Genomic DNA, 26,058 nt, shown 5'->3' with positions numbered 1-26,058 from the left:
GCTCACCCCATCCTTCCCTCCTACAGCCCTGAGATGTGATGACAGTCAGCTCAGTATATTCAGTTCCCCAGAAAAGAAGGAGGATGTTCTAAGTATCCAATGTGCTTGTGAGAAGGTAGGTGAAATAAAAAAAGCATCCCTTTTTTCCCTCCATTGGAATCCAGAGACTCTGATAAAGGAGACAGAAAGACATAAGCAAGTTTGAGAGAAACGTTTACATTTATATTGAAATATGCACTAAAACAGAATGAGTTCTACTAGTCAATGAAACTTCGCCAAAGCAGAATCACAAACTTCTGTTGGGGAGGTCCAGTCAGCTAGCAGCAGTGATCCCCAAGCAGGAACACCAAGGAGAAGCCTGGGAGACCCCACTCCAAAAAGCCTCCTTTCAAGAGACCCCGACTCACTTCTCCCACATGCACCCACACAGATTTAGGAGCGTGGACATGCTCCTCATTTTCATATATTTTTAGTTTCTTCTTCACTGCAATAAATATAAAATTGGCAATGCTCATACACCACAGCACAGACAGTATTTCAGGCGTTAGCATACAACTGTAAACAGTGACTAGATTAAAAAAAAAAAGTGTTTTCTTTTGTTTTTGTTTTTGTTTTTGTTTTTTAACAACAAGAGACAGAATTCTTAAGAGCAGGGCATGAGCTACACAAGATTTTTGTTGGGGTAAGGTTTTTCACAGAAGATTCTGGTTTAGACAGATGCCCCCAACAGTAGAAAAAGACCCTAAGTGGGTGCCAGACCACTGCCCATGGCAGCCTAGAATATGGAGGCAGCAGAACAACACGCCTTAGGTCACCCTTGGCAGTACACCCTCAACCCGCTACATTCACAATGTGCCCACAGAAATCCACAGACATCACCGGCTGCCAGCTAGGTATCGGGAATGGAGGGGCAAAGGAATTAAAACTTGCTGGGGGGAGGATCAGAACACCTCTGCTAGCTGTCTGGAAAGTTGGCCCCTTAATCACAATGACAACTAGGACATTTCACTTGGACAGTGCATTACATTTACATATACATGAAAAGTATAAAGAGAGAAATCCAAAGAGTAAGCATTAAGTTCTGTCACTGTAGCGAACAGGTATGTTAATCAAAGAAAAACAGATGAACACTTTTTGCCCTAAAGCAGTGCAAAGAAAGCGGGCAAGAAATGAAAGTGGACTCAGTATCTGCACATTAGCAATGGGTCAGACTTTTATTTAAAAGGCCAGTGGTTCAAATACTATTGCTCAAATAGCTCTGGTAGGTATTAAAATGTAGTAACACCCGAGGTTTACACACATAAGCAAAGGAGCCGAAGGCCAGCTCACAAAGGGCTATTTCATCCTTAGTCAAGAGGGAAGCTAAAAGCGCATGCTGCAGGAATAACCTAACGGGTTTGTTTGGACGATACTCCCGCCCTCTGACAAATGGAAAAAGACCTGGATAAGAATTGGTCTTTTTACACACAAACTTCTCCGCCCTCCTTAGAACTATGCCTCAGCTAAGAAAAAACCTGTCCTGATAAACTCAAGAATCTGGGCTCCTAAAAAGAGAGGGAACCTTAATGTGGGAAACGAGTCTAGTAAACATCACATGTACTTTCTGTCGTTAGTGAAGACATGATACATTCAGAAATGTATTAAAAAAAAAAAGGACTAAAAATAAGACCAAAAAAATTCCTAGAAAGACATTTCACAAGAAAAACATCAGCCCAAGTTCTATCCCTCTCAATCAGAAGCGGCTCTTACCACAAATCAGCAACCCCCTCCAACTCACAAAAGCACTGACACTTGCCTTGCAAGCAGAACATCGAACATATTCCTTAGTCACTGAACTTGAATGTTAAGCAGAATCAGTGCAGAGCACATTTTAATAGGTTACTCCAATACCCACCTGGTCCAGTTTAAAAATATTTGTTTGTAGATCCAGTTTGTACATATTCCAAAGGTATACTGAACAATAAACCATGTACTGTCGCATTATTTTTAAAATGGCAGTTCTTAAAGCTCAAGCAAAACATTAAGATTATAAAGAGCTCTCTCGAAAGAAATCCTCAGACCCTGAAAGTCAAACCAACCTAGTTCTTTTTCACTAAAATGGTGGGATCAAGGTAGAATGCCTATTCTGAAGAGCAGCTCCATTTGTTTCCTCATGAAAAAGGCCAAATTTTTCTGGACTGATAATAATTTTAAAAACTAAGCCAATAAAAAAATAAAATATACACCCTAAGATACTATAAAACTTGAAATAATGTCAGGGCTTATGGAATGGGAAATAGAGTTCTGGTTGCCTTTTTTTTTTTTCCAAAAGAGGAAAGTGTAAAACATCTTGAGGGAAAAACAAACCAAACCAAACCAGAACTCCGAACCTGGAACAGCACTACAGAGACCACGCACAGAGCACCACACGAGAATGAGCTGCACATCAGTACTATCATCATGAGAGTAACTGGCTGGGGACTTACACTTCCAGCAACAGAGCTCCTAGGTCAAAAATGTGTTAAAAGCCTGTAATGTCAACAAGGACCCCCCCCCCAAAACAAAGAGGGGATGAGGGGAAATAGGGAGGAAAAAGGCTGCATGCATGGGTCTATTATAGACGTGATATTCAGCAGCATAAAAATAATACCCTCCGTAGAGTCCCCCAAATGGGGCAAAACCTTTCTTCCACTGCTAAACATGGGAAAGATTAAGAGAGTGGAACAAATTCACTTGTTAACCATAGCATCTCCCATATCTGAATCACAAGCACGTTCAATCTGATGCTGTACATTAAGAAAATGTTGCGAATACATAGGAGTAAAGCAAACTAAAAACAAAGGGCTAAATTATGAACTTTAAAAACTGGAAAAGACATCTGTATTAAAGCCAAGTAGGTGTGGATCCTGATCGTTACTCTATATGACATAATCCATAGAAAGAAAGGCCATGAAAAAAAAATCTTCATTTTGTTCCGTCCTTAGGCTCGATGTTGTCCTAGGAAAAACTGTGATAATTCAATGAGTGTGTCACACATACAACTAAAAAGTCCCCTTCTGGTTTCAAACGAATTTAAACAATCTTCCTTGGCTAATTTGTCTCCTGTGTCAAACCAACCTTCTATGTACAGGACCAGTTTAAATCCCTCCTCCCCTTCAAACACTAGATATGAACATCCAGGAACATTCTACAATGCAAAGTGCCTTAGGAAAGAGAAGGATTCTGTAGTGCCAGTGATATAACTGATCTGAGGAAGCTGGGGTGCAAGTAACACTGATGGGAGCCAGTCAGGCGATGGTGGTTTGTTTCTCCTCAGGGGTCTCCTCCAACAACTGCATGATCAGTTCATGCAGGGGTTTGCAGATCTTGGCGTAGCCCCCTCCCGTGAGGTGCAGAAAATCAAACATGTCGTGGCAGGAGATGGCACCGTCCGAGTGCACGAAGCCCCCGTCTGTGTCCAGGAGCTGGACGTTGGTGAGCTTCGGCAGGGAAACCTTGAGGAGCTGGTTCACCTTGGCATTCTTTTGCCTCAACGGGTTGGGCTTCTCACCTCGAGGTAACAAACCCTGGGGCAAAGCAGAGAGCACAAGAAGAGAAGAGTCACTGGTTTTTCTCTACTGACTCATCTGTGATTTCTGAGATTCCTGGAAGAACGGCTCCATTTGACACTCACTCTTAAAACTTTGATTTCTCAAACACTAGACTAGGAACTCTGGACTAGACTGGTTTCAATGATAGTCCTCTGACCACCCCTTCTCCGTCTCTTCAGAAGCACCTCTTCCCCCTCCTGTCCCTTAACTGTCCGTGCGCTCCAGGGTCTTGTCCTCGGCCTACGACTCCGCCCACTCTGAACACTCTAGCCCAGAACCAAACTGCCCAAACTTCCCCAGGCACTCCGGACCTGACATGTCCAAAAGCAATTCATCATCTTCTCCCTACACTATGCTCCTTCTACATTCTCTGTACCAGCTGATCATTCCGACCTCCCTGCATCTTTCATCCCACACACCTTATCTATTTACCATTAAATTACTCAGCTTTTGCATGCTCAATAATTTTCAAAACCTTTTTTTCTCTTCCATTCTGAGTATACATGCTGCTATGGCTTGGAAACTTACCACGATTCGCTCAGTTAATGTAAAGTCTCCTGACTGGCCTTCCTACCTCCAGCGTGGTCTTCCCTTCAATTCATTCTCCATACGGCCATCAGAATCACCTAGCTCCAATGCACGTGTGTTTATGAACGCTACACGGAACCTATACTACTGCACAAGACAGATGGTGGGAACAAATGTGGTCTAGACCAACCAAAGCCACATGTTATCTGCTAGGATAAAACATATTTCCTTAATTCATTTTTAACTTATGTTAATTACCTATCTTCAGGTAAATCACACGTCTGTCCTCCTTTAGTCAATAAAAGTCCACCCTTACATGGCAAGACCAAGGTTTATCATCTCAAACTAGAAATGTCCTTTCACAGATGCTGATCCTATTATAAAATTATTGTCAGACAACCTTTCAGTTGGTTTACAACTAGTGATAGCACACACCAAGTTATTCCTATGTAGGCAAAAAAATTTCTACCTATTTCTCCTACAGGCTATGGTAAGAGGTCTTATTTTACAAAAATAGATTTTCTGTGGGTATTCTACTAAAAAAAAAAAAAAACACCTTTATGCCAAAGTTAAATACTTGTTCATGTCTTTAATTCTTTTCAGCAAAATGTTGGAAACTTTATTACCACTTTATTATGTGCCTGTATAGTTCCAAATGAGAATTATAGATAATTATGATTCTGCTAACCTAGACCATCTCCTCCTATCCTTGTTAAGCGGCTCAAAAATTTCACAAAGTCAATCCTAAACCCTCATTTACATAACTGTTGAAGTATTAGGCTCTGCATCTAACAGTTAACAAAAAAGAACTGCTTACATATCGGAGTCTTGCTGAGATATGAGCAACCAGGGAGGATGGCCAGTGAACAATAAACATACACTTTGTTCCAACACTCAAAGAACACCATGACAAAGCCATAAAAAATGAGTAAGCCTTAAGAACAGGGCACCATACCTACTGGGATTTTCAAGCGAGGATGAGAAAAGCACCTTATGTATTTGCATAGCATTTTCCTTAATATGAGAATATCAAAGGTATGCCATGTGATTTTTCCCTATAATAATTAATTACTAAAATACTATCATGTTAAAAGAAACAAAAAAGAAAAATATCATGCTCCTAATCTCTTCACCACGTGACTATAGCAGACCCTTGAACAACACAGGTGTGGAGTGCACAGGTCCACTTATTCACAAATGTTTTCTGATAAATACAGTACCGTAAATCTATTTTCTCTTCCTTATGGTTTTCTTAGTCACATTTTCTTTTCCCTAGCTTTATTGTAAGAATACAGTATGTCATACGTATAACATGCCGAATATATCTTAATTGACTGCTTATCAGGAAAGCTTCTGATCAATGGACTATTAGTAGTCAAATTTGAGTGAAAAGTTATATACAGATTTTCAACTGTATGGGGGTCTGTGCCCCTCAAGGGTTATCTGTATTTTAAGTAATTCTAAATATAATACACACACAGTTTAGTATTTGGACTTTTCACTTAAATACGTCATAAATCTTGTTTCCACATAGTTCTTTTAACTGTCACGGGATCGGGGCTATTATGTTCAGTGACTTCTGCAAGCATTCCCTCACGGAATCATTTAGGGCACTGCTGATGTTTGAGTGTTGTAGAGAACACCGGTGTCTATCAAATTTAAAAGTCGGGTTGAAACAAAGACTATTTATGGAGGATTTATTCAGCAACATTCACGCAACAAATATGTCCTAAGCAGCTATGGACCAGCCACTGTACCTCAGAGGCGGACTCTTAACCACAACCCTTTTTGGAGTAAAGCAGGGATATAAGCAAGTAAAGTATATTAGAGACCATGTAACAGAAAAGTAAGACGTGGCTCCCCAGCACCAGTAAGAAAAACCCAAGCTCCTCTCTCAAGGCAGACAGATCCCTGCATGACTTGGCCACATCTCTTGCTCCTAACCATCCCAGCCTTAAACTTCATTCAGTGACAGCCCTAGAATTCTTCAAGCACCCCCCTTCATCTGCCCAACGAACACACACAAGTATAAGACTTTCACCATTTTTTTTTCCCTCCCTGTCACGCCTTCTTTTCTTTCTCCATTTGTCTGGAGACCAATGAATTCTTTAAAAACTATAGTCAAATGTAGCTTTTATAAAATCCACCCTTTCTCACGGGGCGCTTGGGTGGCTCAGTTAGTTAAGCGTCCGACTCTTGGTTTTGGTTCAGGTCATGATCTCAGGGTCGTGAGATCAAGCCCCACATCAGGATCCACACTCAGATCCACACTGAGATTCATTCACCCTCCCTCTCTCTCCCTCTCTGTTCCTCCCCCTGCTTGAGTGCACTCACTCTCTCTAAATAAAATCTTAAAAACAAACAAACAAACAAACAAAAAACCTGGGATGCCTGGGTGGCTCAGTCAGTTAAGTGTCTGCCTTCGGCTCAGGTCAAGATCCCAGGGTCCTGGGATCGAGCCCCGCATCGGGCTCCTTGCTCAGCGGGGAGCCTGCTTTTCCCTCTACCTGCTGCTCCCCCTGCTTGTGCATGCGCTGTCTCTCTGACAAATAGATAAATAAATTCTTAAAAAAACGAAACAAAACAAAAAAACAACCTATTCTCCCCTTAGCATACAATATAATTACTCCCGTTAGCATACAGTATGCTAATTCTTTCTTTATATTGCTGTGCCCATCGACCACTAGACTAGACTGTGTGCTCCTTGAGAGGGACAATGTCTTATTCATTTTTGTATATTCAGGACCCAGGACAGTGTCTTGTACATAGTGATCCTCATGTTTGTTGAATAAATGACTATCTTCTTAACATCATCTCATTAAAGGACTGAATACATATCAGATTTCATTCAGAATTTGGTTTTGCTAGGAATACCTATACGTAAACTTTCATACTGAAAGATAGCTATTTATCTCTGAGACTGTGAAGACTTAATGCTTTAGCTCCACAAAGGGCTACACTACACTCCATTAGGAGTAAGACTATAAAGTCCCCATTTTTTTGCTAACAGAATCTCTGATGTTTTAGAGAATTCAGAGATTCTAATAAATATACCACCTTTAACATATGAACAGTGGGACTGAACAACACATCCACGTTAATCCAAAGCTAGTCTAATAAAAACAGACTCAGGGGGCGCCTGGGTGGCTCAGTTGGTTAAGCGACTGCCTTCGGCTCGGGTCATGGTCCTGGAGTCCCGGGATCGAGTCCCACATCGGGCTCCCTGCTCAGCGGGGGGTCTGCTTCTCCCTCTGACCCTCTTCCCTCTCATGCTCTCTGTCTCTCATTCTCTCTCTCTCAAATAAATAAATAAAATCTTAAAAAAAAAAAAAAAAAAAACAGACTCAGAACTAGGACAAGTTTCATACGTGATTTTAAAAATTATCAGAATACAGTTAAAAACAAAAACAAAAACTAAGGCTACCTGAGACAACAACCTCTAAACAAGGATAAGCAGGTAAAAGAGGACTCCCTCAGCTGGTCTGGGAAATGATGAAACCAGTAAGATAAGAGGACACATCAGAGAAGAGCCTCTCAGGAGTATCATAAACTGCTTTCACCTAGAGATTCTCTATATTCATGAGCAATCATATTTCTAAAAACAGTCCTCCCCTGACCTAATGACATCAAAGACTACGACCCAAAGGCTACATACCAATACAATGATTTTGGCCTGTGGCTGCCTTGTGTTAATAAGTTGGACGATGGCCTCGATTCCACCTGCTACTTCTTCTGCCGTATTTTCATGGTTGTTTGTTCCTACCCAGACAACAATGACCTATAATTGAGGGAAGAAAAAGAAAGCGGGGAGAGGGGTAAACAACCAAGAATAAAGGAACGTTTAGATAAAAATATTTATCAATGTTTAGATAAACATCTTCTTTCAAAAAATCAAAAGGAAAGGTGAACTTGTCAAATGGTAGGGATAACTTCAACTGAGCAGCCACCTTCAAACACTGATTTAGGCCTCATAAATCTCAGGATAAATTCGAAGCAGTAAAACTACCCTGGGAGGGAATGACAGAATTCTTTCATCATTGTGGAGTTGGAAGCTAAGCTCTTAAAATCCAGAAACTATACAAAAAAGATAACAAATCCAACTGTATAAAAATAAAAATTCTGCATGTTGAAGAAAATATTAAAGTGAAATCTAAGAAAGCCAGGGAAAAATATTTGCAACTCCTACCACAGAAACTCCCTGACTAGAAGCATCTTCCAGAAAAAAAATAACAAAAGTACCCAAGGGAATGTAACTGGTATAAATGCAGTTATACTGAAGAAAGAGTAGCTGGGGAGGAAGCTGGATGACGTTTCAAGGAGTTTTTCCCCCTTAAAAAAAAAAAAAAAATTCATCTACGAGGTGGCTGTCACCTAGAGACATACATCTTACTATACAACCCAACAAAGTAACTTTCCACCCTGTCACAAAAGACAGGAACATGGACTAGTTTTTCTTTTAGAAAGGCCAAAAAATAGGACTTTGTGGCTGGCTCAGTCAGTAGAGCATGGGACTCTTGATCTCAGGGTTGTGAGTTCAAGCCCCACACTGGGTATACAGATTACTTAAAAATAAAATCTTAAAAAAAAAAAAAAAAAAAAAAGAGGGGCACTTGGGTGGCTCAGTTGGTTAGGCGTCTGACTCTTGATTTCCACTCAGGTCATGATCTCTGGGTCATGGGATCGAGCCCCATGTTGGGCTCTGCGCTCAGCATGGAGTCTGCTTGTCCCTCTTCCTCTGCTCCTCCCCCCACTCCCAGGGGAGCACGCTCTGTCTCTCTCTCTCTCAAATAGATAAATAATAATAAACGAATGAAAAGGGGCGCCTGGGTAGCAGACTCCATTAAGCACCCAACTCTTGCTTTCAGCTCAGGTTGGGTTCTCAGGGTCATAAGATCAAGGCCTGCATTGGGCTCAGCACAGAGTGGGCTTGAGATTCTCTCTCCCTCTCCCTCTGCCCCTCCCACTCATGCTCTCTCTAAAATAAATAAATCTTTTTTTAAAAATTAAAAAAAAATTTTCAAAGGCAAAAAATAAAATACTTCCAACGAAGCAACTGTTACCAACTTTGTTTTTTTTGTTTAGAGCTGAAAAAAATTACACGCAGTGTGCCAACTCAGAACATTTATAATGTGTTAGGGTAGTGGGGTACACACTTATGAACATTTGTTCATATCTGCTTCAAACTGTCTTCAGAAAAATTTGGGAGGCCTTGATTACTAATTTGTTGATATGGTTAAACAGCTCCAAAATGACTTCCTGAAAGGAATCATGGCACTGCCACCACGGCCCTTGTCTGAGCAGATTCCCCTGGTGCTGCATTCGGGTCTACAGAACAGCATGCCTCATGAGCATCAAATCCCTTCCTACAGCTAAAGAAGACCATTATTAACAACTACAAATACAACCTAAGCAAGCAACACACTGATTTCTTAATACCTATCTGCAATGTTCTTAAGCAAGGACAACGGTATCATTTATCTTAAAGGGGCACAAAGCAAAGACAATAGCAAAATAATGCTTTAAAGAAGCAATTTGTTTTTACTAGCGGTTTCAGACAATTTAACTACCTGGAAAAGACTCAAGATTAAAGATATTCTTTAAAACATTAGTTTCATTTCACCTTAGGTTTAATATTCTCCAGTTCTCCATTCTTTAGTCTCCACAAAACATGTCTTGTTGTATCTCCCCCAATTCCAAAATTCAGTGCATGAAGTGGGGAAAAAAGCTCTCGCCATATCTAAAAAGAGAAAAAAGAGCTTTATTTAAACTGAGTGGGAAATAAAATTCTTCCATTGCAATGTGTTGTGAGGCACCTGAAAGAATAATTTTCATTTTCTATATTCAAATGTAATGCTGCAAATCATGAGCTACCTCAGTGTTTGCAAGGCTCTGAGGATGGCACTGTATCACTCAGTTCTTTCTATGATTACTTTTTTTTTTTAACGTATTTTTTACTTTACTTTTTAAGTAGGTTCCATGCCCAGCGTGGAGCCCAAAGTGGGGCTGGAACTCACAATCGTGAGATCAAAACCTGAGATCAAGAGTCAGATGCTTAATTGACTGAGCCACCCAGGTGCCCCTCTATCACTCAATTCTTAATGCAGCCTTCGACCTCAGCTCAAGAATGGAGTCACAATGCTGCCTGATGCCCGTCACGAGGTCCCAGCATTTATACTCAAGGTGCCAACTCAGTAAGCTCTCCTGTCCCTTTACTCATGCATCAAAATGAATAGGGTCAAGTAGAAACACGGATGAAGAAATTTAGAGTGCTGGAGCCAGAAAGGAATCAAGCTATCTTTTCCTTTAAACTGCCCTTGGAAGAGTGCAAATCTTAAAAAAAAAAGATGTGGAACACAAAATATGGGGCGCCTGGGTGGCTCAGTTGTTCAGCGTCTGCCTTCGGCTCAGGTCACGATCTCAGGGTCCTGGGATCGAGCCCCACATCAGGCTCCCTGCTCGGCAGGGAGTCTGCCTTCTCCCTCTCCCTCTGCCTGCCACTCCCCCTACTTTGCTCTCTGTCAAATAAATAAAATCTTAAAGAAAAAAAATACGCAAAATAAGGGGTACCTGCGTGGCTTAGTCAGTTAAGCATCCGACTCTTGGTCATGATCTTAGGATCATGGGATCGAGCCCCGCATCGGGCTCTGCACTCAGTGCGGAATCTGCTTGGGATTCTCCGCCTCCCTTTCCCTCTGCCCTACCCCTCCTCCACATTCTCTATTAAATAAATAAATAAATCTTTTAAAAATATATACAAAATAAGAAAATGTAAAACACAGTAAGACTTGAGAATCATGACTAGGACAAATTTAAATAAATAAATGTAATAGGGAAGCTTCTTGGAAGCCAAGGCAAGAAAGGGAGCTGAGTTAGAAACAATTCTGAACTTTTTGTCTCATCATGCTTGGTGGCACAAAGAATTCCATTATGGAGGTCTGACATCCCTCGCACTCTGAACTAGAGCTTCTCTAAAGTGTCATGAATAAGCCTACAGATTCAGCTCAGAGTGAAAGTTTGCTAGCGATGAATGGATTTACTTTGGTAACCAAGACCCACCCTCCCCACTTCCACCTTTACCTCGTATTGCTGCATTAACTGCACCATGGAATCCCCCACAAACAGTACATCAGGCTCTTTGTCTTTACAGTCCAGGACAAATCTGTTGTGCTGGTTTGAAAAAGGAAGAAAAATTAGAAACTGGCATTTCTTTCTCAGTGAGAGGTCTTGGCCTAGACAGAACAGTTGTCCAACCAGTTACTCTGTTGTTAAACATTCTATTTATTCTGTCTGAAATAAACTGCTGGGACTTTCTTCCCACCCTTACCACACTGATCATTCTAACATGCTAAGAAAACGGGAATTCTATTGAAACCAGAATGGAAAAACACATATAACATGTTTTTTAGAAGTTTATCTTTTCCTCAAACTTTTTGAAAGATAATTTCAGACACACAGAAAAGCCACAGTACAATGAACACCTGTATAATCCTCTGCCTGTATTCAACAATAACGTTCTCCCATATTTGCTTTATCTGTGTTTGCTGAACCATTTGAAGGTAAGTGGCAAATGCTGTGGTTCTTCACCCTCACGTATTTCAGCATGAGTAAGGACAGTCTCCTATAAAACCACAAAACTATTATCACATCTAAGGCAATGAACAATAATCCCATAATATTCAGTCCATATTCAATTTTTCCAGTTGTTCCAAGAGTTGGATAGAGTATTATAGCTCTTTTTTTGAACTAGGAACCAATCAAGAATCATGTATCTTATTTGGATGTATTTAACATGGCCTTTGAAAATGCCTGTTCACCTCCAACTCTGAGACAATGGCAAAGTGGGAGTCAATCCTTTCTCAGTCGAATCCAAATCTATAAGCAGTGGTGACCATGACCTAGTCCTAGAGTACTTCTCTCTGCTGCAAGAGCAAAAAACGCTTTTAAAATGGATTTTATTCATCAATACTAAAGGACTCGCTGTCTCTCTCTGTCAAATAAATAAATCTTCAAAAAAAAAATACTAAAGGACATAGTTGAAGTTTCTATATTCATCCCTGAAATAAACGTACATGATACTCTAGGCAACAGTCTTTAACCCAGTTCTAGGGAAAGGTCTGAATGCTGTTCCTTTTTCTCAAACTCTACATTCAGCGATGCTTTCCTTAGGAATTAAGGTACAGTTATATTTAAGTGTTTCTGCTGCTAAATATCTGCGCAGGTAACACTGTGGTGAATCGGAGATACTCATCTGCTATGGGTGAAAATACAAAAATACTTCTGGAAATAATTTGACAATTAAAAGAGCTCCTCCTGTAAGTGACAGGATTTGATATAGATTTTCCTTTTTGTTTTTTTTAAGATTTTATTTATTTGAGAGAGAGAGTCCAAGTGGGGGAGCAGCAGACGGGAAGGGAGAGAATCTCTCCAGCAGACTCCACACTGAGCACGGAACCCGACTTGGAGCTTGACTTCAAGACCCTGAGATCATGACCTGAGCTGAAACCCTGAGTTGGATGCTTAACCGACTGAGCCATCCAGGTGCCCATAGATTTTCCTTATTTTAATCCACATTTTGTGTAAATAAACTTTTTAAATTACTACTATTTCAATACGTATTTTTAAACTGAAGGGATAAAATGGGCCTGAATAAAACCATAGCTGGTGAGTAGGTACACTTCCACAACACTTCTCCTCTCCACTGTGGTACTATAGTGCCAACTACCTCTCAATACCAGTAGAACAGTTCACAGTTCTAGAATGTCATGGCATTTAAGCTCTGCTGTTCTAAAGGTTCTGGTACTCTTATGTTTTCTTTTTAAGTATAAAAGTAGGTACAACAAGTTTGGAAAAATAGATCAAAACAAAACACTTAGAATTCCACCACCTTAACCCAGTAACTATCATTTGGGGATATTTTCCTTTTTTTTTCCACAGGCCTCCCTAACCTTTTTTTAAACAGTTGACTCACTATGCATACCTCTTTCTGGCACAATAGTTTTGGGGACAGAACAGCCTATGTTCAAATTCTAGGTCGTCTACTTTCTAGTCCAGAAAGCATGTAACTAGTATCACCCTTAAAAAAACTTAATATGAAAAATATCAAACATACACGAACGTAGAATAGGGTAGCTCTATTTTTAACACCTTGAGGAACCTCCATCCTGTTTTCCAGAGTGGCTGCACCAGCTTGCATTCCCACCACCAGTGTAGGAGGGTTCCCCTTCCTCCGCATCCTCCCCAACACTTGTTTTCTGTCTTGTTAATTTTTGCCATTCTAACTGGTGTAAGGTGGTATCTCATTGTGGTTTTGATTTGTATTTCCCTGATAGCTGGTGATGTTGAACATTTTTTCACGTGTCTGTTAGACATTTGTATGTCTTCTTTGGAGAAGTGTCTGTTCATGTTCATGTCTTCTGCCCATTTTGACCCACAGAATCTCCCACAGTCTGGATTTTGTTGACTGTATTCCTACGGTGGTCCTAGTGGACACGTTCATCTGCTCCAGGTATTTCCTGATATGTGGTATGGTATTTTGGCAATGCTTCATAGGAAATATTATCACTTCAAAACTTGTTTTGAAATAATTTTAGATCTACAGAAGAGTTGCAAAGATAGTACAGTATTCCCATATACCTTTCACTCAGCTCCCTCCAATGTTAACATTTTACATAAGCATGATACATTGGATGAAACTAAGAAATTAACACTCATAAATAGTATCAACTAAAATAGTTTACTCAGGGGGCACCTGGCTGACTCAGTCAGTAGAGCATGGGACCCTTCATCTCAAAGTTCTAAGTTTGAGCCCTGCATTGGGTGTAGAGACTACTTAAAAATAAAATAAAAATCTTAAAAAAAAAAAAAACCAGTTTACTCAGATCTCACCAATTTTTCCTCTATGTCCTTTTCCTGTTCCCAGGACCAATTCAGGGAACACATGGCATTCAGTCTACATGTTTCCTTGGTCTCTTCCACCATGGGACAGTTTCTTGGTCTTTCCCTGTATTTCATGTTGCTGACACGTTTAGTAGTAGTCAGGTGTTTTGTAGAATGTCCCTCAATTTGGGGCTGATTATTTTGTCACGAATACACTGAGGTGATGAATTATTCTGGAAGACTACCACGGAGGTGATGTGTGTGCCCTTGCTATATCAAAGAGGAGTACACAATATTAACATGACTTATTACTGGTGATGTTAACGTTGATCATCTGGTTAAGGTGGTGGTTACCAGGTTTCTCCACTATATAGTTATTTTTCCTTTCCATACTATATCTGTTAGAAACAAGACACTAGGGGTGCCTGGGTGGCTCAGTTCGTTGAGCGTCTACCTTTGGCTCAGGTCATGATCCCAGAGTCCTGGGATCGAGTCCCGCATCGGATTCCCTGCTCAGCGGGGAGCCTGCTTCTCCCTCTCCCTGCTGCTCCCCCGACTCGTGCTCTGTCAAATAAATAAAATCTTAAAAAGAAAAAGAAACAAGACACTAAATCCAGCTCTCACTGATGGGGAATTAATAAGCTCTACCTTCTTGAGAGAGGGGATATCAAAAAACACGTGGTCTTATGTTAAAACCACCAAGGCAATTTCCAGGGGGATACTTTTGAGGCTAGGCAAATATACTCTCTCTCCTCAAAGGTGTGCCTACTAATTTTAGTATTCACTGATGGACCTTCCCTACAGTAATTATTACCGTGGTGTTCAAATGAGGGTTTTCTTTTCCCTCCCTCCTTCTACATTTATTGTTAAAAGATTTTAAGAATCTCTAAACCCAATGTGGGGCTCAAACTCACAACCCCAAGATCAAGAGTTGCATTACAGGCTCTACTGACTAAGCCAGCCAGGCTCCCCTACATTTATTAATTAAAATTATTGTCTCTTCTCCCGTTTCTCCAATTGTTTATTTATAGCAAATGGATTCATGAATATTTACTTTATCCTCTGAGTTATAAACCAGTAATATCATGATTTATCATGTTGCTCAAATTGTCCAACTTTGCACTTGGGTGCTCTTTCAGGTTGGCCTCAAGTGGTCAAAGTGAATACCATCAATGAGACAAACCAGTATCACTGGTCTCCTATGAGATGTCCTAAGGACACTTCACTTCAGTGATATTCTTGCCATACACCTTTTTTTTTTTTTTCCTTTCTTGAGTAGTTGCTCTCTTGCACTACAAGATGCTACAGGTTCATCTTTTATTTCCTTTGTTCCGGCTGCAGATGCAATCATTTCTCCAAGTAGCCCTGGTTCCTTTCACTGGAGAAAAGAAACCAAGATCTGAGCATATATTTTATTATTTATTAAAGTTATTCTTCTATACAGGTTAAAATTTTTTAATATTCCTGTTTTTCTTCCATTTGACTATTTTTTTCTAGTCAATGCTAATTATTTAAAGCCTCATTTACGTCAGAACAAACAACTAGTTTTAGTTACTACTTTTAATAAAGTTATAAATGGCCTAAACGTTCCTAAATATTTGTACCTAAATGGTATTTTCATATATGGCAAAGAAATACTATTTATAAAGAGGAAAGAGGCACCTAGATGGCTCAGTCAGTTAAGCATCTGACTCTTGATTTCGGCTCAGGTCATGATCTCAGGGACCTGGGATCAAGACCTGCATTGGGCTTTGCACTTAGCATGGAGTCTGCTTGGGATTCTCTCTCTCTCCCTCTCACTCTGCCCCTCCCCTCCCCAGTCAAGCGCTCTCTAAAATAAAAGAATAAAATCTTAATTAAATAAAATTAAAAAAAATAGGGAGGAAAAAACTATAGCTACGCTTTTAACATGTATGATACACTGCAGAAAAATACATTCAAAAACATACTACTTACAAAAAGTTTAAAAGCATGCAAGAATACTCTATATATAGTTTAGAAATTTAAGATATATATAGTATATAAGCACATGAAAAAAGAAAACCACCAAATTTAGGACACTCATTTGGGGATGGGGAGGTGGAAAAGAGAAAAAATGACCAATGAGCGATATACACAGAACATTAGCAATGCTTTGTTTTTTTAGGGTGAGTGGCAGATACACAGAATGGCCAGTGGATTTCATAATACTTTTTAAGACATAAATGAACTGGGGCATCTGGGTGGCTCAATCAGCTAAGCGTCTGCCTTGGGCTCAGGGATTGAGCCCTGCATCGGGCTCCCTGCTGAGCAGGGAGCCTGTTTCTCCCTCTGCCACTCCCCTGTTTGTGCTTGCTCTCTTCCCCTCTGTCAAATAAATAAATAAAATCTTAAAAAAAAAAAAGGATATAAACTAGGAAGATTAAGAATAACCATGCAGCTGATCCATATAAAACTCAAAAAAAGTACTAACTACCATTCAAAATAAGCTAGTTGACAGACCGATTTTTAAGTCTGGGAAGACAAAAACAGAAGTAGACAACTATCAAGAGTATGAACAGAATCACTAAATACTAAAATGCAAAACTCTGGGTACTTAAAATCATACAGAACTTGTTATTTCAAAGAGGAAATATGGTTGGAAAGCAATAGATGAAGGTTAAATATAGTTATGGTTAAGTGATAACAGCTTATTAAAAGGCAGCTAAGAATACAAAGGAGACAGTGCTACAAAACAATGGAACACATCAAGAAGACACAGGAGCCAGGAGAGGAGTCCCACTTGCTAAACCTGGGACAAAGTGAGCTTCAAAATTACAACGCGTTATAACCCACTGGAAAGAATAAGAACCCATGAGCCCATACCATAATAAATAAGAACTGGTTTAGGCCAACAACATCTTAATCAAGCGATCAAAGTTAATCACCAATAAGACAAACCAACACCATGTACCTTCTGTGTGATGCACTGAGGACATCACTTCACTGACACCTGCCAAAAATGTGTAATTTGAATCTTGATTAGGAGGAAAAAGATAACCCAAATTCAGGAACATTCCGCGAAAGAAATGGCCTATATTCCAAACTGTCAGTGTCATGAAAAACAAAGGCTAAGAAATATCTAAAAGTAAAGGAGAATAAAGAAACAGGACAACTGAATGCAATGTGGGATCCCAGACTGGAAAGAAAACCGACGTAAAACACTGGGACAAACAGAGAACTGTGAACATGGCATAGTATCAATGTTAAATGTCCTGGCTTTAGTAACTATTCTGTAGTTTTGTAAGAAAATGTCCTCATTCTTAGAAAATGCACTGAAATATTTAGGGGTGAAGGGGCATGATGATTGCAACTTCCTCTCAAATGGTTCAGAAAACACTGAATGTTGGTACGCACACATACAAATACAAGCAGATACGAACAGAACATTTAGGCAGATGTGGCAAAACGTTAACTAGCAGGTCTGGATGAAGGACATAGGGAGTTCTTTCTAAAATTTTTACAATATTTGTGTAATTTTGAAATTACTTCAAAATAAAAAAAGCTTACCAAAAAAAAAAAAGAATGCTATGGAGACACTGTTACCTTTCAAGAGGAACAGAGGGCAATGGCTGTGATTTCAAAATATTCCTCTGGTCCAACATCAGGCTGGTGATTAGGTACGACATTAGCGTAACATTAGACTTTTATTTAAAGTAATGATTCTTATTGACCATTAAAATGCATGCGCTTTTGTGGCTTTGGTCAAAAGACTCTGGAAAACTGAAGAGACTCATCTTTGGTGAATAATACGTACGCACTTCCCTTTACCTGAGACATCCATCTGTCATCTCCTTGAATATCTTCTGCTGCATGTGGAATAGCTGCTGGGTTTGAATCCCCTTGGCTCATTCTATACCTGAGGGGAAAAATGTCTACGTCATGTTTCATTCATTAACAGGAACATTTGTTGCCACTTAAGTATTACATACTAGGTTTTAAATAATAATTTAAGTCTCATTGTGGCTTTGCCTAAAAATGAAACTGGAGTTTATTTTCAGTAGATGTGAATTCTATGACATGACTGCTTAAGTCCCATGAATATCTAGCAGCCTCAAACTTCCAGACTGGTTCGAATATCATTTAGGAACAGTGCATTACAATGAAAAAATCTGCTCCAAGTATATACTTTACATCTAAATTAATTTTTCATGATTATATGTTAACGCAAGCACCAAATGACATAAGGAATTAGACACTTAAGAGTTCAATGAAACCTGCATTAGAGGCTTTTAGGCTGCTCCAGTTAGACACTGGAGAATTGCTATAGCCTGATTAGAATCCATTGGTTACTAAATATCACATAAATAACTACTACAGATTGTGACAAAACTAGTCATAGGCTTTGGCACTGGTTTTTGACAAATGTTTACTAGGTATTTTATTTTTGATAGGTATCCACCAAGAAAATGTTATTAATGACGAGTTCAAATACGGCATCTGATAGTGGAGAAGGGGTAAGCGAAATTCAGAAAACCTAGAAATACTAATCTAGAAAGACAAAGACACCAGACTGTTTTCAGTCAACTCTGGAGAATACATACTAGAGACGTCAGGCTCGAGAAATCACTTGGCATATACAAAGAATGATGAAAAAAAGGAAAATCTGGGGTTTTGTGGCTTAAAGAAAAGAGGACCATTCTCTTTTTCTTTCCCTTGCTATCATCAAATACAGCTCAGCTTTCTCTGAAAAAGGATTGAGTTCTATTCATTCAATAAGTATTTACTGAGTAAACAAAACACACCAGATTGGCAAAGCAGTAATTTTTGAGAATCAGAAAGTAACAAAGCTCTAAATGTGAAAATATACCTTCATTCATGAAAAATACATTATAGAAGCAAGCCAATGTTTTAACACCTAACTTTGCAAACCAATTAGTTCCACTCTAAATGACACTAGGTCTAAGAAAATTAGGCTTAGGGTTAAACCCATATCTAACTGGAAATGTAAAACACCATCCACACCCTGTGTACAGACCTTCCTCAACTCATAATAGGATTACACCTGGATAAACCCATCGTAAGTTGAAAATATCCTAAGTCGACAGGCACCTGGATGGCTCAGTCCCGACTCTTGATTTCAGCTCAGGTCATGATCTCAGGGTCATGAGACTTGAGCCCTGTGTGGGCTCCAGGCTCAGCAGGGAGTCTGCTTGAGATTCCCTCCCTCTCCCTCTGCCCCTCTCCCCGCTTGCATGCTCTCACTCTCTATAATATAAATAATCTAAAAAAAAAAAAGAAAGAAAAATCCCAAGCAAAAATGCATTTAATACACCTAACCTACCAAACAGCATGACCTAGCTTACCTGAAATGTGCTCAAAACACTTATATTAGCCTACAGCTGGGCAACATCATCTAACACAAAACCTATTTTACAATAGAGTACTGAATAGCTCATGTAACTTATTGAATACTGTACTGGATGTGGTAAACAGAATGGTTGTCCCTGTATCGGATGTTGACCCTCATGGTCATGTGGCTGACTGGGAGCTTCGGCTCACTGCCACTGCCACTGCCCAGCATCACCAGAGGATCTTGTCGCATGTCGCTAGCCCAGGAAAACATCAAACTTCGAACCCTGCCCTATGCATGTGGGGTGGGTCGTGTGGGGTGGGGAATCACCCTGCCCTACGTGTGTGGGGTGGGGAATCACCCTGCCCTACGTGTGTGGGGTGGGGGTCCGGTGTCTTTATGATAATCACCCTTGACCAACAAAGAATGACTAGCCCCTAGAAAGGAAGTAAGCCATCGAAGGTGTTATCAATAGAGATGTTTAAAGGATTTAAGTTCCCTGGTTAGCTTTCTATAAAAGACCAACCTTAAAGGCCCTTCTACGCAACCCTGTGGGGACTCCCTCACTCTTGAGAGCTTTTTCTGTATCTTCACTTAATAACTTAATAAATTTTACTCACACACACAAAAAAGATCAAACTTTGAAACTGGAAGTATGGTTTCTACTGAATGCATACGGCATACACCGTTGTAAATTCAAAATATTGTAAGTAGAACCATTAAGTCAGGGACAATCTGTATATATTTCTTTAGATTACTAAAATTTGCAACTATCAGAAAATAATAGCTATCTATGAAGGAGTACATATGCCATGTTTTTTATACATACCACTTCTAATCCTTGCAAAACGAAAAAAATGAGGATCAGATAATTTAGGTACTTTGTGCAGTAAGTGAATGAGATTAGGTTTGCTTGACCCCAGTAATGTCATATCTGGTCCACTAATCACAAAGCAGTTCATGCTGACTCCCTAAAGAGGGCTTGTATCTTTTTTTTTTTTTAAAGATTTTATTTATTTGAGAGAGAGACACACAGAGAGAGAGGGACACAAGCAGGGCGAGTGGGAGAGGGAGAAGCAGGCTTCCCGCGGAGCAGGGAGCCTGATGCGATGCCGGGCTCGATCCCAGGACCCTGGGATCATGACCTGAGCCAAAGGCAGATACTTAACGACTGAGCCACCCAGGCGCCCCAAGGCCTTTTATCTAACCATTTCACCCAAAAAACATAAACTACCTGGAGCTAAAAACATCAATGTAAAATACAAGAATTGGGAAGAACTGCAAGATGAATCTGTATAGCTCCAATCAAATTATGGTATCTGGTTGAGGCTTCACTGCCTGAGAAAAGTATGGGAAAATTAAAAGATTCATAAAGGACAAAGAAAAGGGGCGCCTGGGTGGCTCAGTCGTTAAGCGTCTGCCTTCGGCTCAGGTCATGATCTCAGGGTCCTGGGATTGAGCCCCGCATCGGGCTCCATGCTCGGCAGGAAGCCTGCTTCTCCCTCTCCCACTCCCCTTGCTTGTGTTCCCTTTCTCACTGTCTCTCTCTCTGTCAAATAAATAAATAAAATCTTTAAAAAAGGAAAAAGAAAAAAATGATTAAAAGAGATTAAGACAAACAATCACATAGAAACCTTTAGTTTTGGGGGCACCTGGGTGGCTCAGTTGGTTAAGGGTCTGCCTTTGGCTCAGGTCATGATCCCCGGGTCCTGGGATAGAGCCCTGGATTAGAGCTTCTCCCTCTCCTCCCCTCTGGTGCTCTCTCTCACTATCTCTCTCTCTCTCAAATAAATAAATCCTAAAAAAAACCAAAAATTTAATTTTAGGTTTTTTTTTTTTTAAAGATTTATTTGAGAGAGAGAGAGTGCACACACATGTAGGAAGAGGGAGAAAGTTGAGCAGAGTCCTCGCTGCGCTCAGAGCCCACTTGGGGCTCGATCTCATGACCCTGAGATCATGACCTGAGCGGAAACCAAGAGTCGGACCCTTAACCGACTGGGCCACCCAGGGGCCCTGCTTTTGTTTTTAAACTAGTAAAACATTACATTCTATACAAAAGTTTCTTTGGGTCTAAATTCAATTCTAGATTGAAGTCTGGCTATTCAGGTTAAATCTGACATGGTGCTTAACAGTAGTTTTAATTTTAAAAATAGCTTTCTTTCCTGCCGATCATACAGCTATTAGCCTTAAGACAGAGAAGGGGTTTTCCCACCTTATGGATTTCAAAATTACATATATAATGTAAAGAAGTACAGCAACAAACAGCTTCACTTTCCACTAATTCAAAAGACTGTTTCCTAAATTTTTAAATAGATTTTTTTCTTTACCTTTTTTTAAAAGGGGGGAGCATCAGAGGGAAAGGAGGAGAGAGAAATTTTTTAATTTTATTTTTAAAAGATTTTATTTATTTGACAAAGAGAAAGAGTACAAGCAGAGGGAGTGACAGGGAGAGGGAGAGGGAGAAGCAGGCTTTCTGCCAAGTGGGGATCCCAGGACTCTGGGATCATGACCTGAGCCTAAGGCAGACACTTAACCAACTGAGCCACCCAGGTGCTCCAGAATCTTTTTTTTTTTTTTTTAGAGATATACTTATTTATTTGAGAGAGAGAGAGAGTGGGGCGAGGGGGAGAGAACCTCAAGCAGACTCCTGGCTGAGCAGGGAACCCAACTCGGGCTGGATCCCAGGACCCTGAGATCATGACCTGAGCTGAAACCAAGAGCTGGACGCTCAACCCACTGAGCCACCCAGGCACCCCTTTTTTTAAAAACCCAACTATTTCATTAGTTTGTTGTCATTTGTTTTCCTACCTGGGGAGACACTTAACATGTTACGTATTTTTGAGGTAAAAGTTAACTGACACAAAATTAACTGAGAGACCACTACTGAAACAGAGAAGAAAAATCTGTCCTACTCTCACTATATGATTATATAACTAAACTACTGTTCCTGGGGATTGTTTAAAGAACAAGGGTGACAAACTGTGAACGTAAGGTACCTTCATAATAACATGTTTTCAAATATATCCCTCACCACTTAAAAAATGCAGGCACTTCAATTTCATTTCAGCTCTTGGGATTCCATATTCGGATCTTGAAAAGCTCAAAGAATTTTGACAAACTGGAGGGTGTCTAGAGGAAAGGAGCCAAGCTGGTAAAAACTGGAAGCCTGTCACATTAGAAACAGTTGAGTGAAATAGGTATGTTTATAATCTGTAGAAAAACTGGTTGGGGAAGAGGAAGACAGGACATAAGTAACTGTCAAACTATTTTATGACTACTAGGATGAGATATTACGCTTAATTTGCATGTCCCCGAATAGGAAGGTTAAGGCCAATGGATAGAATGCACATTTAGACAAATTTCTAACAAGTGTGACTACAAAATGACATGGCCTGTCTCTCACAGTAGATTCCTCCAATGGAGATTCAAAAAGAGGCAAGCTGAATCCCTAACAAGAAAGCATAAAATGAACTAAAGCATATGAGTAAAGACTGGTCCAGATTTGCGGCACCCAAACATCTTTAATGTTCTAGAATCTTTTTGAATGTGTCCTGTTGTATATTTGCTTATAAATTAAATGTATGAGTTACTGTTAATCTATATGTTAAATATTAGTAAAGTTTACTTTTTCCTTTCACATAAAAAAATGTAAGAAGTTCTAAATTGTTTCCTGTATTCCAATGGTTCATCTTCTGCAATCCCCAGGGAGTGCACATACTCTACTTTCAAGACCAATGGTCTATTTAAGCTACAAAATTTTTCTAGATCTAGGATTCAATTTACTAACATGGATTTTCAGAGTTCCTCCAATAGGTAAATAACTGTTGTAAAATAATAATCACAATTAAGATTAAGAACTTACTATTTACAAGACACTGTGCTAGGCGCTTTGTTATTTAAATAAAACTGAAGCTCAGGGAGATTTAAAGAACCTGCTCCATGATGGGGACAGCTGAAATTGGAACTCAGGCTGCTATACCTCTAAAGCCTATCATTCTTGAGCAAAGGATGTTAGGCTCTATATAGAAAAGCCATGATAAATTCTCATTTACTAATCTGATTCACTTATATACCTTATTATTACTAACCAATTTAATGGCATCATGATATCCATGACTTTCATCTTGGTACTAAATTTCTTCATGGACAAAATGAAGAAATAGGGACAGAGAAACCGAGGGAAAAGATGTCACTTATCTAAGGCTACCAGGCAGGCAGAATTAAGAGAAGATTGCAAAATATTCCCAATTAGCTAGTGTTTTTTTTCTGTAACTATGAATACAAGGTCATCCTTCCTCCTCAACAAGGGCAAAGTATCTAAGCAAAAATTTCTTTGTGCCTTCAGACACTTGGATTTTGTATTGTTTTGCTAAATCAAATTCTCACAATACAAAGCAGCTTTCAGTTTTACTGATGGCTATGGATTGATAACATCCTTAAAGAGCAGGTAAAGAAAAACTGAGCCACAAACCCATGCAATCTCCTAAGAACAAAGCTAGAAATGTACAATCTAGGGATCTATGCATTTAGAAGATTCAAATAATTTGGGAGTCAAATAAAATAAGCTGTTGAATTCTTTGTAAGAGAAATGAAGAATGAATCAGGAGCTACCCCAGAGTACAGCCTGTGATAGGACACAAAAACCTGAATGCTTTTGGGTTTCCTGCCTCAGAGCAATACCGTACACAGCAGTATTCCGAAGTGAAGCTGTAATCAGTAACATGATAAAAAAAAGTACCAACAGGGAGGTGGATTCTGACTCCCATTTCACCTTCCGGATTCATAATAATCCCTTTGGGGGGGATTATTTTAAGTCACTAACTTCTGATCACAAACAGCAGGTTCAGTTAGAAAAAACCAAGGAGAACGGAGATAAAGGTGTGAAGAACAAAAGTTTCATTAATTTACCAGGAGGGACTACTCCAGGGAATCTCTGATTGTCCATTAAAATGCAAATTCTTTGGAAAAATGAGGAGTAAGCAACTTGCACAGCATTTCCCAATTTTCCTGCATTTTCTATCTTCTTTCTACCTTAACTTGGACTATGAGAGTGAACACCAGAATTTCCAGATACTTATACCAGTATGTGGTGTAGCATGTTTAATCAGAAACCAGTTCCAACAACAAAGAAATATAAATTCTCAAGCTCAGCTGGATCTTTAGTTTAACCAGGAAACAGAGGGAGGAGAAAAGTTGCACCAAGAATTAAAAGATTTAGAATGTGTCCACTCTGACCTAAGACTCTTCATTTTGCTTCAGAGGGATTTGGCAGCATTACTCTGAAAGGGAAGAAAAGCCTCATCCAGAAGACCGTGCCTCAGTGGGCTGGCGGGTGGGTCCCAGGGTTCCAGCACATCCATAATTTATTATCAAATGCCCGCCCAAGCCAACAAATTAAAGCACAATGATTTCCTACTCCTCCCCTGCTCCCCCACAAGGAGGCAACCTTTATATCAGAACAATGTGCCCAGGAGAGAATCTAAAGACACAAGGCTTATCCAAGGCAAAGCTGTATTCAAATGCTCAGGAGAGACAATACTCTGTATTTTTTCCTTCTTTCTCCATATCTTTATCCCCCTCGCCCCAATTTAAAACTGTACAAAATGAGATCCTAGAGTGGGTGCAGATGATCTTCCCTTTCTCTGCAGACACACTCTAAAAAAGAGGCCAGAGATTGAAGTGCTTGCTTTTCTTAAGGTCTGTGCGTAAATCATGGAAAGCAACGCTGGCTTGAGAGCTATGGGAAGCAGAACAGTGAGTCACCATGCAACGGGTATATCGCAAACCTGCAGGCCAGAAGGTCTCGCTCCTGTAAATGGACATGGATGGACCAAGTGAAAAGCACCAGAGAAAATCCGTCCACCGGCCTTTTTAAGCAGCTGGTTGACCTTGGGCAAATCACCAACCTTGCTGGGCCTCATCTCTAAAATGAGGTGCTGGGCTACATGGCCCTCTAAGAAATAATCCCCTCGGAGCCCTGACAGTCTGCGGGTTTTTGAATACATTAGGGAAAACGGAGAAGTTTCTAAAGAGTTGAACAAAAGGGGGAGGAAAAAGTGCTCGGTCAACAAGCCACCGAGTAACGGGTCTGGGCCCAGGTTAAAGGCCTCTCCGACAGGGGGAAAGGGGATGGAGGGAAGAGGCAACAGCCGAGACCGGAGGCAGAAGAGTTGCTACAAACGGGGCTGGCGGAGGCGAACCGCCGGCCACCGCGAGCTGGGGTGCCGAGAGGCCTGCTCCAGGGGGTGGGCCGGGGAGGAGCGGCCGCCCCGCCACCGTAGTCCCCCTGCACCCCTCCCCCGGGAAGGGCGGGTGGAGACGGCGGCCAGCGGCGGAGCCGAGTCGGCAGGTTTGGGGGTGGGGTGCCGGCGGGAGGCTCTAAGGGGGGCGGCGAGCGGTCCGGGGAGTGCCGGGGACAGCACGGGCAGCTGGGGAAGCAGCGCTGGACCGCGGAGAAGGCGCGCGCGCGAGGCCCCCAGAGGGTCGGCGGGGGAGGGGGGGGCGGGAAGGTGGCGCGGGGGGAGGGGCCCGGCCAGTGGGGGAGGGGAGGTCGCGGGCCTCTCACAATAACAAATCGCAGGCCCTTCCGACCCCCACCTCTAAGCCTCCGGTTCCCCTCGACCCTGGCTGCACTCACTCAGGCAGAGGGTCCGTGCGGGCCCCAAGCGGCTGCGGCGTCGGCGGGTGGCGCGTCTGTCGCTCGCTCAGTCCCGGCGGCCCCGCTCCGGCGCGTCCCTCCTCGGGCCCCAGCACCAGCGGCAGCGCCCCCACTTC

At 40.9% G+C, this 26,058-nt stretch overlaps 1 protein-coding gene across 2 annotated transcripts; it reads right to left on the bottom strand.

Moving 5' to 3' along the window:
- Positions 1–200: 200 nt before the first annotated feature.
- Positions 201–26,058, bottom strand: PAFAH1B2 (platelet activating factor acetylhydrolase 1b catalytic subunit 2). Of its 2 annotated transcripts, XM_035722766.1 has the most exons (6): positions 25,922–26,058; positions 17,763–17,850; positions 11,175–11,264; positions 9,718–9,834; positions 7,753–7,875; positions 201–3,545 (listed from the first exon to the last, which is right to left on the bottom strand). In XM_035722766.1, exons 2-6 carry the CDS (start codon positions 17,841–17,843, stop codon positions 3,267–3,269), a joined length of 690 nt encoding a protein of 229 aa, XP_035578659.1. In that variant the 5' UTR covers positions 17,844–17,850; positions 25,922–26,058; the 3' UTR covers positions 201–3,266. The 2 variants fall into 2 exon arrangements, with proteins under 2 accessions (XP_035578659.1, XP_035578660.1); XM_035722767.1 differs by lacking the exon at positions 17,763–17,850 and having other exon boundaries at positions 25,922–26,048.

The sequence above is a fragment of the Zalophus californianus genome, chromosome 11 (genome assembly GCF_009762305.2).
Source record: "Zalophus californianus isolate mZalCal1 chromosome 11, mZalCal1.pri.v2, whole genome shotgun sequence".
NCBI classification, from domain to species: Eukaryota; Metazoa; Chordata; class Mammalia; order Carnivora; family Otariidae; genus Zalophus; species Zalophus californianus.
The sequence above is the reverse complement of the archived record's forward strand: the minus strand, read 5'-3'. Positions and strand labels throughout refer to the sequence as shown.